At 35.2% G+C, this 13,472-nt stretch overlaps 3 protein-coding genes across 3 annotated transcripts; 2 read left to right on the top strand and 1 right to left on the bottom strand.

Annotated features, from left to right (window-relative positions):
* The first annotated feature begins 111 nt into the window (after window positions 1-111).
* On the top strand, window positions 112-4,535 carry LOC111278838 (putative polygalacturonase). The gene is made up of 5 exons (XM_022865509.2): window positions 112-779; window positions 2,208-2,328; window positions 2,692-2,866; window positions 3,480-3,550; window positions 3,780-4,535. The coding sequence occupies exons 1-5, from the start codon at window positions 441-443 to the stop codon at window positions 4,418-4,420; spliced, it is 1,347 nt and encodes a 448-aa protein (XP_022721244.2). The 5' UTR covers window positions 112-440; the 3' UTR covers window positions 4,421-4,535.
* Window positions 4,536-4,541: 6 nt separating this feature from the next.
* On the bottom strand, window positions 4,542-5,966 carry LOC111278843 (uncharacterized). Its single transcript, XM_022865523.2, has one exon. The coding sequence runs from the start codon at window positions 5,472-5,474 to the stop codon at window positions 4,788-4,790; it is 687 nt and encodes a 228-aa protein (XP_022721258.2). The 5' UTR covers window positions 5,475-5,966; the 3' UTR covers window positions 4,542-4,787.
* A 3,052-nt stretch (window positions 5,967-9,018) lies between these two features.
* LOC111287260 (putative inactive receptor kinase At5g58300) lies at window positions 9,019-10,576 on the top strand. Its single transcript, XM_022877668.2, has 2 exons — window positions 9,019-9,728; window positions 9,883-10,576. Exons 1-2 carry the CDS (start codon window positions 9,293-9,295, stop codon window positions 10,428-10,430), a joined length of 984 nt encoding a protein of 327 aa, XP_022733403.2. The 5' UTR covers window positions 9,019-9,292; the 3' UTR covers window positions 10,431-10,576.
* Window positions 10,577-13,472: the final 2,896 nt, after the last annotated feature.

Below are 13,472 nucleotides of genomic sequence, written 5' to 3'. Positions count from 1 at the left end.
AATTTTTGAAAAAAAAAAAGGTTTACCCCGCTATAAGGTTATTTTTAATTCATAACATAAAGTTTCCAAATATTCGGAATTTATATAAAGATTTCAAGCAGCTTAGAATTTGTGAACCCGCGCTTACTCCTCATGCACGGTGTCTCAACTCAACCGCTGTCTTTCTAGTTTCTTCTTCCTTAGCACTTATAATTTCTCGCTTCTCGTTTGATTTCTTCCCCTTCCTTTTCGATCTTTTCATATTATCTAATTCTTTGTTCTTCACTTACTTTTCCTAATTAAAATAATCAGAACCATTTGGAGCTTTCTCCTTGTATCACTCTCCAGATATACACTAAATTCCTTCAACATAATAAATTAAAGATCATTTTATTCCTTTTTCTCTTTGTCACTCTCCAAATAATCTTCCTTTTGTCTGTTTCTTTTGGGTTTCAAAAAGAATGTTTCGAGCATTGACTTGGATTTTGCTTTCTTGGTTCTTCCTGGAAGCCTCATTTTGGTTTCACATATCTTATGGGAAATTGATAACGTGCTCGGGGATAGTGCCCATGAGGCACAGAAACGATAAGATATCGATAACGGACTTTGGTGGAGTCGGGGACGGAAAGACGCTCAATACGAAGGCCTTCCGGGAAGCTATAAATCGGATTCAGCATCTGAGAAGGAGAGGTGGCAGCCTGCTTTATGTGCCTCCTGGGGTGTACTTAACGAACAGCTTTAATCTTACTAGCCATATGACCCTTTATTTGGCTAGAGGTGCTGTTATCAAAGCCACTCAGGTAACTCAAATCTTTTTACTTCTTCTGTAATTGTTACTCATCATTGGCAGTATAATCTGTAGGTGCATATATACAATGAGAAGTCATTTTTTTTACTTTTGACAATGGAAAACTCTTCATTTCGAAATTAGAATCTTTATTCCAATCCACATCCCATCCTTGTATGTGTAAAAGTTGCATTTTTTACTCAAAACATAAGGTTTAATACTTATGATAGAAAATGGAAGTGAGTTGAAAAGAATTAATCATAGGTTAGATAAAGATAAAACTGCTACTCCATTATCTTCTAAAATGGTAATGAAAGCTTGAATCTGGGTTTTGATTACCTGTAATTTATGATTGAATTGCAAGGGTGATTCTTTGTTCAATAATGCTATTTTTGCTCTTCTTTTTTTTTTCTTTGTTGAAATATTTGGATTTTGGTTAGATATAGTCTTACAAGAGAATATTGTTATTTGTACGATATGGTTGAAATGTCAATTTTAACGTGACATTGTTTGGTTCCGCTGGGGTGGTGGTGTAGAAAGTTTGGGGGGGGTGAAGATGTCTCTTTGAACCATGGGGTCCAGGCATTTTAGAGAAAAGAGAAAAATATTATGGGTCTCCGTTGTATGGTTGCATGTGCATGACATTTTTGGGGGTTTTCAATTAAACAATTTAGCCAGACAGAGAGTGGCAAGCATTGTTTTCCAACTTGGTGCTATATAATGCTATCCTGCCACAGTGTTAGGATTCTTTATTACACAATAAAACGTACTCTTCATAATTAATAGTATTAGTAAACAATCCAAATGAAGTGTACTGAATGTGGTCATCAGGTACTTCTACTTGAGTTATATCATGCTGAAAACTAGTAGTAACAGAAAAATGTTAGTCAATGTTGGGATCATGGTCCGCTAAATGTTCTCTAGTTGTCGAAATTTAACTTAATTTTCTGAAAACAAGATTGTACTATGTTTAGCTGGTGGCATAGTTTATGGGAGAAAAGGTTTTTATTGTGGCTGGTTATGCTTGTCTTTTGGTAAACCAACATTTGATTTTCACTAAAGGAATTTGAGATGCACGAAGCCAGCCTCATAGGAATAAAGAATTAAGCTTTTGGTCAGTTAATTGAGTTAAGAAAATATGCTAACCCATGTCTAATTATTTTATTCTGCCTATGATATGTGGAAATGTCTGTATCTTTTGAAATAACATAAATTTATTTCTTATTGACTCCCTTGGCCACAAAGGTGTTATTCTCTTAAAGGGGTAAATTATTCTATGCTTCAAGTTTCTGTTTCATGCCTGTTTGAACTTTGAAGCCCTGTTGAAGAATTTCTCCAAAATTTTAAAGTTTCAAAAACTTTATTGCACCCCTACTCTCTTATTATGATATGATTTGTTGCATATACTTCTCGTAATTTTCTTCCTGGATTAATGTATCAGGACACTTTGAATTGGCCTTTGATTGCTCCTTTGCCATCTTATGGAAGAGGAAGGGAACGCCCTGGAGGAAGATATATGAGCTTTATTCATGGAGATGGACTACGAGATGTGGTGATCACTGGTAGGTCTTGATAACAATGTGATTAATTACTCTCATAGCCTGCGACATTCATGTTTTAGATATATTTGTTTTGTCTACCATTAATTATCTTGAATCACTTAAATCTAATGAACCTTCTATGTGACATAATTATCTATAGACTAGAAAAGCCTATTATACACTGTCAAGAGAGAACAGCATGATTTATTGGCATGGATCTTCATGTAATTATTATCTTACTAGGGCGAATGGCAGGTAATTCAGACTTTTGTAATTGTGTTGGTAATTAATAGTTCTCACTACTATGATGTCTACGTTTTTTTCACATGGTTTATATAATTTCAACTTGAATCTCCATGATTCATTTATTTTCAACCATAACAGGTGAGAATGGCACAATTGATGGTCAAGGGGACATCTGGTGGAATATGTGGAGGCAGAGGACTTTCCAGTTTACAAGACCAAATCTTGTTGAATTTGTGAATTCCAGGAGCATTATCATTTCCAATGTGATTTTTAGAAATTCCCCCTTCTGGAACATTCACCCTGTTTATTGCAGGTAAATTTTGCATTCGTTCTTACATATGAAGATTTACTCTCTTAATATAATTTATAAGCCATTCAATTATTTGACAGAAAAATGTGCTATCTGACCATTCGGTAGATTGGTGTCACTGTAGAATGTTTAATTCAGTTAGAGCCTTCCTTACAATTTCATCGTATATGTTTAAAAATTTATTATCCTTCATTAGTCAAATCAATTTTGAACTTTTACATTCAAATCTGCTAGAAATTCACACATTTGTCCAACGAAAATCAAATGCACTCTAACTTAAAAGATAACTTGAACCATTATCTTTTTTAAATCATTTTGTTATTTTCCACTTTCATTGCATTTCCTCTTCCTTTATGGTGATTTCCAAGCTTTGCACCTTGTCACACTTAACAACAAAGGGAATTTATAGAAGCAGGTAGAGCCCTGTTCAGGGTGCTCAAAGGTGTTTATATAGGCACAGTTTGTACCAGAGTTGATAAGTTAATAATTGGATTTGCTATTATAACCACATGAGATTGTTGTAACTTTGTTGGCTGCTTTTGTATTTTCATACCATATAAGAATTGCATGTTTAGAAATTAGAATCATAACTTACGTGGTTTTTTCTTCTTTACAGCAATGTTGTTATTCGATATGTTACCATCCTGGCTCCGTCTGACTCCCCAAATACTGATGGGATTGATCCAGGTAAAAAATAAAAGCAATTTTACTCTTTGAATGCATCTTGCTTAGGGTTTCATTTTCTCACAAAAGCAAGCACCCAGACAGCCTTGATTATGTTGAAGTGCATGTAATTGTGTAATATTCAAACACAAGTAAACGCTGCTTGGTTCTTATAAACCTCTTAAAACTCGGGCTTCGCACAAATGCACTATGAATCATTAACTTTGTTTACTTTCATGTATCACTGGTACAGATTCAAGCTCCAATGTCTGTATAGAAGACTCATTCATTTCTACCGGAGATGATCTTGTGGCTGTCAAGAGTGGATGGGACGAATATGGGATCGCTTATGGACGCCCCAGCTCTTGCATCACCATCCGGCGAGTAACAGGGTCATCCCCATTTGCTGGAATTGCAGTGGGAAGTGAAACCTCTGGTGGAGTTGAGAATGTATTGGCCGAGAACATAGTTCTTTACAACACCGGAATTGGTGTTCATGTGAAGACCAATATTGGCAGGGGAGGGTTTATAAAGAACATCACAGTGTCTGAAGTGTTCATGGAAAACGTTAGAACAGGCATAAGAATAGCAGGCGACACTGGCGACCACCCTGATAACAATTTTAACCCAAACGCTCTCCCATACGTCAAGGGCATCACACTAAAGAACATTTGGGGAGTGAAAGTCCAGCGAGCAGGCTCGATACAAGGCCTCAAGAACGCCCCCTTCACCGGCATCTGTCTTTCAAAGGTTAATCTCCTAGGCAGGACTGGACCAAGATCTCCTCCATGGAAATGCTGTGATGTAAGTGGTGCTGCAATCGAGGTAAGCCCAGGGCCATGCGCCGAACTCACCAGCCCAGAACAGAGTGGTTCATGCACCAGTCATTTCTAAAATTTATTCATATATATAAATATAGATTTCTACTCTGTTTTCAACCCCTGAATAACAAAATTTATGACCCTCTGTTATTCTTTAATTTTCACATAAAAAAGTTCCTTTGACTCGATCTAGATCTCTGTAATCGACCTTTTCAGTAAAGTTTTCCATTTCAACAACTTAAAAAACAGAAGAAAACCAACAATCTCTTAAATTGAGTTCCATGTAGTACTATTATACATGGAAATACCATATTGTTCATCCCCAACGGATGCGATTTTATTTACAACCCCTAAAGGCCAGAAAACCAAAAAGTGAAAATAACGCAAAAAAGCATAATAGATCAAATGCATAACTATCATTAAAACCGTGCATGGTATCCTCAGACATGAATAAAAAACTTGCTTAACCTCCTCATGAACCCGCCCTCGTGCTCGTGCTCATGTTCCTCTTCTTCGTCGGTTTCGTCTTCCTCTCCGTGGTGGTGGCGGCGGTGGTAGTGGTGGTGGTTATCGTGATCATGATCATGTTCGTGATCGTATTCGTGGTCATGGTGATGAGGCTTTAGAAAATCTACATGCTCCTTTGACTCGGTGGCATCATCGGGAAACCTAGGCCATCGCGATTCTGGGTCAAAACCAGTTCCGCCGTCGGACAGTATCATATCATCGCCGTAAGAAATACGGTGTTTCTGCTGGAGCCGCGGGTTCAAAGGCCTGAACCTTTTGTGGAAACGGCAGTTATGTTTATGACGGAACGGAATCAAAGGACGCCTGGGGAAGTGACGGTTTACAGGATGAAAACTGATCGTCGTCAACGGAATGAATTCCACGTCGGAGTCGGTTTCCGAGGCATCATCGTGCTTGAAATCAACTATTTTGGCGGGTTCAAACCCGGGTCTCTCGCTAGGTAAAAGGATGGCAGTTGTGGTTTTAGGATCGGATTCTGGTAAATCGATAATGGATTCTTCGGGGTTGACCTCATGTTCCGTTTCAGCAGTGAAAAAGCGGGCGTGAGAGAAGGTGAACAGGAGGAAAATAACCGTGAACAAAACGCTAAATCGAGCCATTTTTTTCTAAAAGAGAAAGGTTGATGGTTAACGTAAAGAAATGGGGAATATAAAAGGGATTGGGCAGTTTTGACTGGGACAGGCGGTGATGCCGGAAGCGGGCAACGGGCTGACCAAACACGTGGGTTTTGGTTGAAGGAAGGAGAAAGTTGCATATATCTAATAATTTTCCATATTAAAAACCTATGGGAAATCTGACTGGTGATTCACATTGAAACTTTGTTTGGTGTCTCATACGACAAATCACAAGGTTTGACTATGGAACATGTGTCCGACTGCTTCTTCTGATTACATCTTTGCCCCTTTGACGATCCCTTTTGAGCCTTTTGAAGGTAGCAATAATGTTGGTTGGTCTGGGGAGCAAAGTTAGGTCCAGGGTAGGGGCTGTACTGCAATCTGGTGTATCAGTGCGGGATTAATAAATTTCCAAACTGAGGATCACATTGGATGGGAACAAACAGCTAGTTAAAGCTGGCGGAAGAACCAAGGCTCAATTGTGGGAGAAAATTTTAAAAAATATGGGTTTATCTTCTTGTCTTCTTGGGTGTGTGTGTGTCTAATTTTAAGGGCCAAACCTTACTCATGGGTTCATGGCCTGATTTGGTCCTCAATGTCTGGGCTCTTGGCTGTTGGTTAAGTTCGTGAGGTACTTTAACTGGCCTTTAAAGGTAAAGCGAAACTAGGCTATACCTTGTTCTTGGGCCTAATTTTTTACTAGTATTAACAGCAAAAATAGTAGCCCAACCCCGCAAGTGTTAAAGTGGCTAGAAAAAAAATTATGCGAATTGCAGAGGCTTACTCGTACTTCAAGAAACATTTTGTTAAGCTGAAAAAGCAAATGTTTACGTTGTATCTGAAGTCATATCATGCGTGTATTGTTCTCACCATGGAATCTGAAATCTCAATAATCTTTATGATGGATGGAGGTTTTCAAAGGAGGAAAGATTCTTGTTGTGCCACTAATCATGTTCGGTATATCTTCTTATCGATTTGAAACAAGCTGCTATATTAGTTCCAATGTGCAGGCCAACTATTTGCAAAATAAATAAATAACTATATATATATATATATATATATAAAAGGAACAATTGTCATCTCCTTGTATTGCATGTATATCTTCTCTTGCCATTACCAATATAAAAGAATGTTATTTTTGTTGGAAAAATCAACACCTACATGTAGCAATCACACACAAAATAGCAAACTCAAATCAAGAATAATAAAACACAAATATATTTGGTTGGTCTATTTCAAATACAATCTATTAACAAATAAATTTTTACAACTGTGAGACTTTTAGAATGAGAAATGTCTCATAAAATTCTTTACTTAAAACTTAACCTAAAACCAAATTACACATTTTAATAGCCTACTTACTTAACTATTCTCTTGGTGTCTAACTTTCTGAGATTATCAAATTAAAACTAAAACATCTTATTTATAAAGATGAAATACTTTATATATTTACTAAACTCCCGATGTGGGATACTGGACAAATTCAAAACTCACTAACTTTCGATGTTGGATTATGAGATTCAAGGCAAATCCTAACAAATCTTCTCTTGACTTGAATCTTCAAATACTTCAACAGTATCTATAAAGCTAACACGCTTACCTTTCTTTTTTTTTTTTTCAGCATAGGGATCTCAGCAACTGAGCCTTCATCAAGCATGTACAAGTGATTTTTGATCATATTCCCTTGTAGAATCACTACCATTCTTATACATTTTCAACTAATCATTACTACCATAATATGTGTATCCCTGAGAAACTAACTCACCCAAAATAATCAAATTGTAGTGACAACTTGGTATATACCTTATATGACGAAATATCCTAATAACACCATTGTGAGATCTAAGGCGAACACTCACAATGCTTTGAATCTGTACCTTTTCTTTGTTAGCAATCACAATATCCCATACTTTTCATTCTCATCCAACTCTACAAAGTAACTCCTATCATTGCAAATATGAACTGTAGCAGCTGAATCTAAAATTCAACATTTATCACTTTTGAAAGTCTTAGTCTCATCAACATAAGTTGTCAAAACAACATCATCATCATCAGACACGATAGCAGCAATATCACTTTTTCTTCATCTGATTTCTTCTCATCATTCGCCCTTTTAAAAGCAGCCACCTTCTTAGCTTCCTGCAGCGCACTTGGATATGTCCCTTCTCACTATAATAATAATATTTTATATCATTGTAATCTCTGTCTCTTGACTTATATCTCTCTCTTGATCCATCAATATTCTTTTGAGTCCTCATTCGATCAAAACCATCTACAGCTAGTGTACTCCCCTTAGGTGATGAGTTTTGAGCTCTTATAAACCTTTCATTCTCACGCAATAGAGTAATCACATCATTCAACTTCAAAGTAGATCTGTCCACTAACACAGTCTGAACTAAAGGCCTATACGACTTGGGCAAAGATGACAGCAAAATTAAAATTTTCTCTTCATCTTTTAACTCATTAACAGAAAATTACTAGCAATTGAGAAATCAATATATTAAACTCATTCAGGTGATTATGAAGACTCATATCTTCTTCTATCTTCAGAGAATACAGATCCATCTTTAAACATAATCTATTAGTCAACGATTTCGAAGCATAAATACCTTCAAGCTTATCCCACAAATTTTTTGGAGTACTCTCAGTCAACACACTGTACTTTACTTCTGGAGCTAACGTCAATCTAATAGTACTGACAACTTTTTTTGAATCTTATTTCAATTAACATCAGACATTCCCTTAGGCTTATTACTCTTTAATGCCTGTTCTAACTCTTGTTGTACTAATAGATCTTGAATCATATTTTGTCATAACATAAAATTACTCTTTTCATCAAATAACGAAATCTCAAAGTTAGATATAAGCATACCAGACATACCTTCTTCAGACATCTTGAAACAATACTTCACGATCTTTTGGGCTCACGAACCTTAAACCTAGAACATGACTTTGATACTACTTGTTGAAAAAATCAACACCCACACACAGCAACTACATACAAAATAGCAAGCTCAAATCAAGAATAAGAACACACAAATATATTTAGTTCGACCCAACTCAAAATAACCTATTCCAAATACAATTTACTAACAAATAAATCTTTACAACTGTAAGACTTTTAAAATGAAAAAAGTCTCATAAAACTCCTTACTTAAAACTTAACCCAAAACCTAATTACACCCTTTAATAGCCTACTCACTTAGCTATTTTTTTAGTGTCTAACTCTCTGGGATAATCAAACTAAAATCAAAACATCTTATTTATAAGAGTGAAACTCTTTATACTTTTACTAAACTTTCAATGTGAAATATTGGACAAATTCAAAATTTACTAACTTTCGATATGAGATTTAAGACAAATCCTAACAATTTCATATGGCTCGTGATGATGTACCCAGTTCAAAGTGTTACAGAAAAATCCAAAAGAAAGACGGCCCTGATGAAATTATCAGGCCATGTACCTTTGAATCTAACTTCAGTAGATGGAATACAAGTACAAAACGAAATAAATCTAAGGCTGTTTCTAAGTATGCGTTAGCCAACAAGAATCGAAGAGAATTTCCATGGATTCATTCCTTGGGATTACATGAACCTCAGAAAACGCCAAACCAAAGTATCACCGCCCTGGATTCGATGTTTACAATGAAAAACCCACACGTCAAACCAATCTAAACCATAAAAAAACTGGATCCAAACCCCACTCCCCCTAACCCGTTTCCTAGAACCACCATTTCCCTTTTAATTTTTTCCACAAACCCCAAATCAGAAACCCCATAGTTTTCATCTTTCACAAGAAAAAAAATGCTCACAAGGGCTTTTACAAAACCCAAAAGGAATTATAAAGACTACGGTGAACATAGCAGGTCAGGGTCCATCTCTGAATACGGTGATGGCATAGTAGGATTGATGGATGATCTGCCGCTGATTTCTTGTGAAAATCATGGGCCAACGCTGTCTCTGAAGGAGGTTTTGAGGACGTCCGTCGGTGTGATGGGAGAGAACAACAGGGGATTGACAGAAAAAGTGGTGTTATCCAAGGGTAGACTTTGCGCTCTAAAGAGGTTTCGGAAGGTTATAGTAGGAAAGGGTGAGTTCGGCACGAGAGTTGAGAGGTTGGCTCAGGTTTGCAAGAAGTGCGAGTATCTCGTCCCAATCACTGCTTATTTATATGCCAAGAGGATCAAGCTTGTTGTTTGCGACTACTATCCCATGGGAAGCTTAGCTGACTTGCTTTCAGGTGAGTTTCTCAATTCCATCATAAACCTTAGCTTGCATCCATAGATATTGATTTCAGGGATTTAAACCAGGTCGATGAGTTTTTTTTTTTTTTTTCAAATACTTATAAACATGTATGGAATTTATATTTGAACATTGTTCCTTTTGATTTCAAGGTGGAAGGGCTGGCCAAACTGCCTTAAATTGGAATGAACGTCTGATGATAATAGTTTACGTTGCACGAGCAATCGGTTTCATCCATGCACAATCCCCTCCACATGAAAAGAACATGAAAATGAACTTTCATGGAAACATAAAATCCTCCAACGTCATGATAAACATCGACCTGACGGCTCGGTTATCAGATTATGGCTTCGTCCAGTTAGCTGACTGCGTGGAAGAATCTGATAATGAGGGGGCAGGAACTAGTTACCGTGAGAATTTGAGTCAAAAGAGTGACATATTCAATTTCGGGCTAGTTTTACTAGACCTGCTAGCGGGAGTGACGGATCCAGGCTATATAAAGTGCATAGTTGACACAAAGGAAAGTATAAAACTGGGTAACAATGCATTTTTTGAATTTCATGTACAAGGGAAAGAACGGAATCAAGCTTTGAAGGTTTTGGACATTGCTTTGGCTTGTACAAACAGGTCGCCAGAGGCCAGGCCTTCAATAGAGCAAATCCTGTTGAATCTTAGTGATATTCTCAATAGTACTAACTAAGCTGTTTGTCTGTGTTAAGACATTATCTGTATTTTTAAAAACAAAACCAAGAAAACAAGGATGATTAGTTGATTTGATCAGCATATATATATATATATGCCATATATAAACAATTCAAGAATCGATCAGTGGTTGGCGATTGCATATCAAAGGTTAATGTTTGGGAGTCAAATCTACGGTTTTGCAAAATTCTTTATTACATTAGCTTAGCTTCAGAAACAGCTGTAATGATAATTACTTTAATCATAGTATTTGACGAAGGTTTTCGGATTTACCTGCTTGGAGCTTTGCTCTGCCGTAATCGGACAAGATTACCAGGGAAAAAAGGGGCTTTATGATGTTATGAATAGACATGTTATTTGCATTTTTGAAATTTTTAGTTCTTTAATTTCCATTTTTTTATAATGAAAAAAAAGTTTTATGATTGGGTATTTGAATTTTCACTTAATATTCACTAACACAATTCTACTTAATAAATAAGCATATTTTAAGCAACCGTGAGATTTTATGTCCCGAATACATAAAATATGATTGTTGTATGCAAAGAATTTATTTTTATTATTTTGCTCATATAATATCAAGCAGAATTTTTTTGCTCTATTATTACTACTGTTTTTATTTTTATTTTTTTTAAAAAAGAGAAAGTTGCTATTAGTAGCATTACTATTAGTTAAAGGTTAACATTGTCTTTCTGTTTATATCTATTTGTAAGTCTTATGGTTATTAAGAATGGGATATACAGTAGTGTTTATACATGGGTTTCAAAAAATTGTCGAACATTTTATTTTATAATATTTATTTTATATTTTGAAGAGGTATATATTATTTTATTAATTTTGCTTGTGAAATTGGAGTGTTGATTAAAATTTATTGTATAAAATCTTTATTCATTTATTAAAAAATTGTCTATAAAATTTTATTATAATCGTGTAATTATATAATTACAAAAAAGAAATTATATTACCACAACCGTTATGGCCAGATCTGACCATATACTAATTGATCTGGCCAAAATAACGTTGGTTTCTAGTCATAGGAGATTTTTTTCACTTTCTCACAGAGCCAAAATTGAAAAATTTTAAAGGTGAAATTAAGTATAAAACAATAACCAAAACGAGTGAGTGGTTCTGGATATGGAAGCCGAAAGGATAATAATAATAATAATAATTGGTAATTGTTTGGTGCATCGCCCATTGGATAACATTTTACTTATGCATGGAGTTGGAATCTGGACTGTCAAACAAAGCTAGGGTTCCGCACGTGTGGGTTTGTATACTGTCACAAATGAGCAACTGAGGACCACCATGTGACTGCAAGCTGTCTGAACCCACGCCGCAGTTTCCAATCAAATTCTCAGACGTCTGTCATCTCTCTTCACGAGGAATCTCAAAGTATCGGTCCCGTCCCCTCTTCCATTCTCTGATGAATTGACACGTGAAGATAATAGATGGTGGGTGGGCCTACAATAGTACTGTAGTTCACCTTCCTATTGTGTAATGTTCCCTTCCATTCTCAGAATTTCTTCAGTGTCAAGCCAAGTCAGAATTGTAATGAGTAATACTTTGGATGCAAATAATTGTAGTTACTCAGTCTCAATTTTTTTTTTAAGATGTCCTTTTTTTAATATTAATATTAATATTTTTTTTAACATTAAAAATCATAAAATTTTAATTTTAATATTAAAATTAATTTTTTTTAAATTTCATAAAAATTAACACCGTCCAAAAAATTCGGGACGGAAAAAATAAAATTCTTCTGATCGGAAGGAATTGCATGGATTTTCTTCAATCCTAATTGTCTGCCTTCTTGGTCCACCTGCTTGATGATATTTTGATTAATCTACACAAAGTTTCTTCTACAACTTTGTTTAAAGGTTGAAATGTTTTTGAGAGCATGCATTGAGAAAAGGGAAAATATTGGAGTTGGTCCTTGTTATTTTATTTTCAAAAGATCTGCGGTAGACTCAGGGTACTGCACGGTGGGGGTGGGTTTGGGGGAGAAACAAAGGAAGAAAGATGGAATAAAAAATTCAATTTTTGCTCAGTTATTTTTTCACAGTACTTGAGACCACAAATTCAAGCACTTTTCAAGAATCAAGCAAATGCCAAATGAAGATGCCCCACAATTTTCAGAACTTTGAACACAATAATTTTCAAGCTTTCTTACATAAAGGTCTTTCTCACCATCAAAATGAAAAAGATGGGGCTTCTCTAACTTTTAGTTATAATACTGTTTCCTGCTTGCAGTCATTTTGATGCTGTTGTGACACTGAAACTGTACAACTCCCATGAATCATACTAGTGGGTTGGGACCCAAGAAAAAAACTTCTACTATATATAAATAAGGGTTTTGGGTTCCTAATTCTGCCTTAACATGCATGATTTCAAGCTCACATGGAAGGTTACATAGAAACTTAAACCGCTAATGGAATCTGCTATTTGTTCGACGTATATCAAACTGACAATTGGATTTAAAAATATATTTTTTTTCAATTTGATTAAACTACTATAATATCCAATTAGTATGGTTGTTTTGATTGATAACGCGTTAAAAGATTTTTTAATCCTTCAAATATTGGGAGTGCATTAATTTAGTTGCATATCTCCCTTTATAGTAGTAACTTTTTCTACATCCAGTTGCTTCTTAAGTTCTTATCAAGGTAGACATTGTCATCTTCTCCCAACTCAAATGAACTACAGTTGATATTATTAGCTAAATAGATTATACATATTGAGATTTGAATCACAAATTTATTAATTGTTGCATAAAATAACTAAGTTAAGCTTCAAATTCATTTTTTTCCTTTCCTTTCTACTATTACGTAAACAAATACATGCATATATATATATATATAATATTATTATTTTCTCAAATCTTTATTACTTAGGTTATGTTTGATAAACTGAAGACTTAAATGTTGAAAAATTAAATTCTGAATTTTTAAGACTAAATTTGATAAGTACTATATTTAAATTATAAAAACTGTTTGATATTCTATTAAAAATTAAATGCTGAATTTAAATATATTGTTTGACAATTGTA

This window comes from Durio zibethinus, chromosome 17 (assembly GCF_047325235.1).
Source record: "Durio zibethinus cultivar Kanyao isolate XHJ-2024 chromosome 17, ASM4732523v1, whole genome shotgun sequence".
Taxonomy (NCBI): Eukaryota; Viridiplantae; Streptophyta; class Magnoliopsida; order Malvales; family Malvaceae; genus Durio; species Durio zibethinus.
The sequence above is the reverse complement of the archived record's forward strand: the minus strand, read 5'-3'. Positions and strand labels throughout refer to the sequence as shown.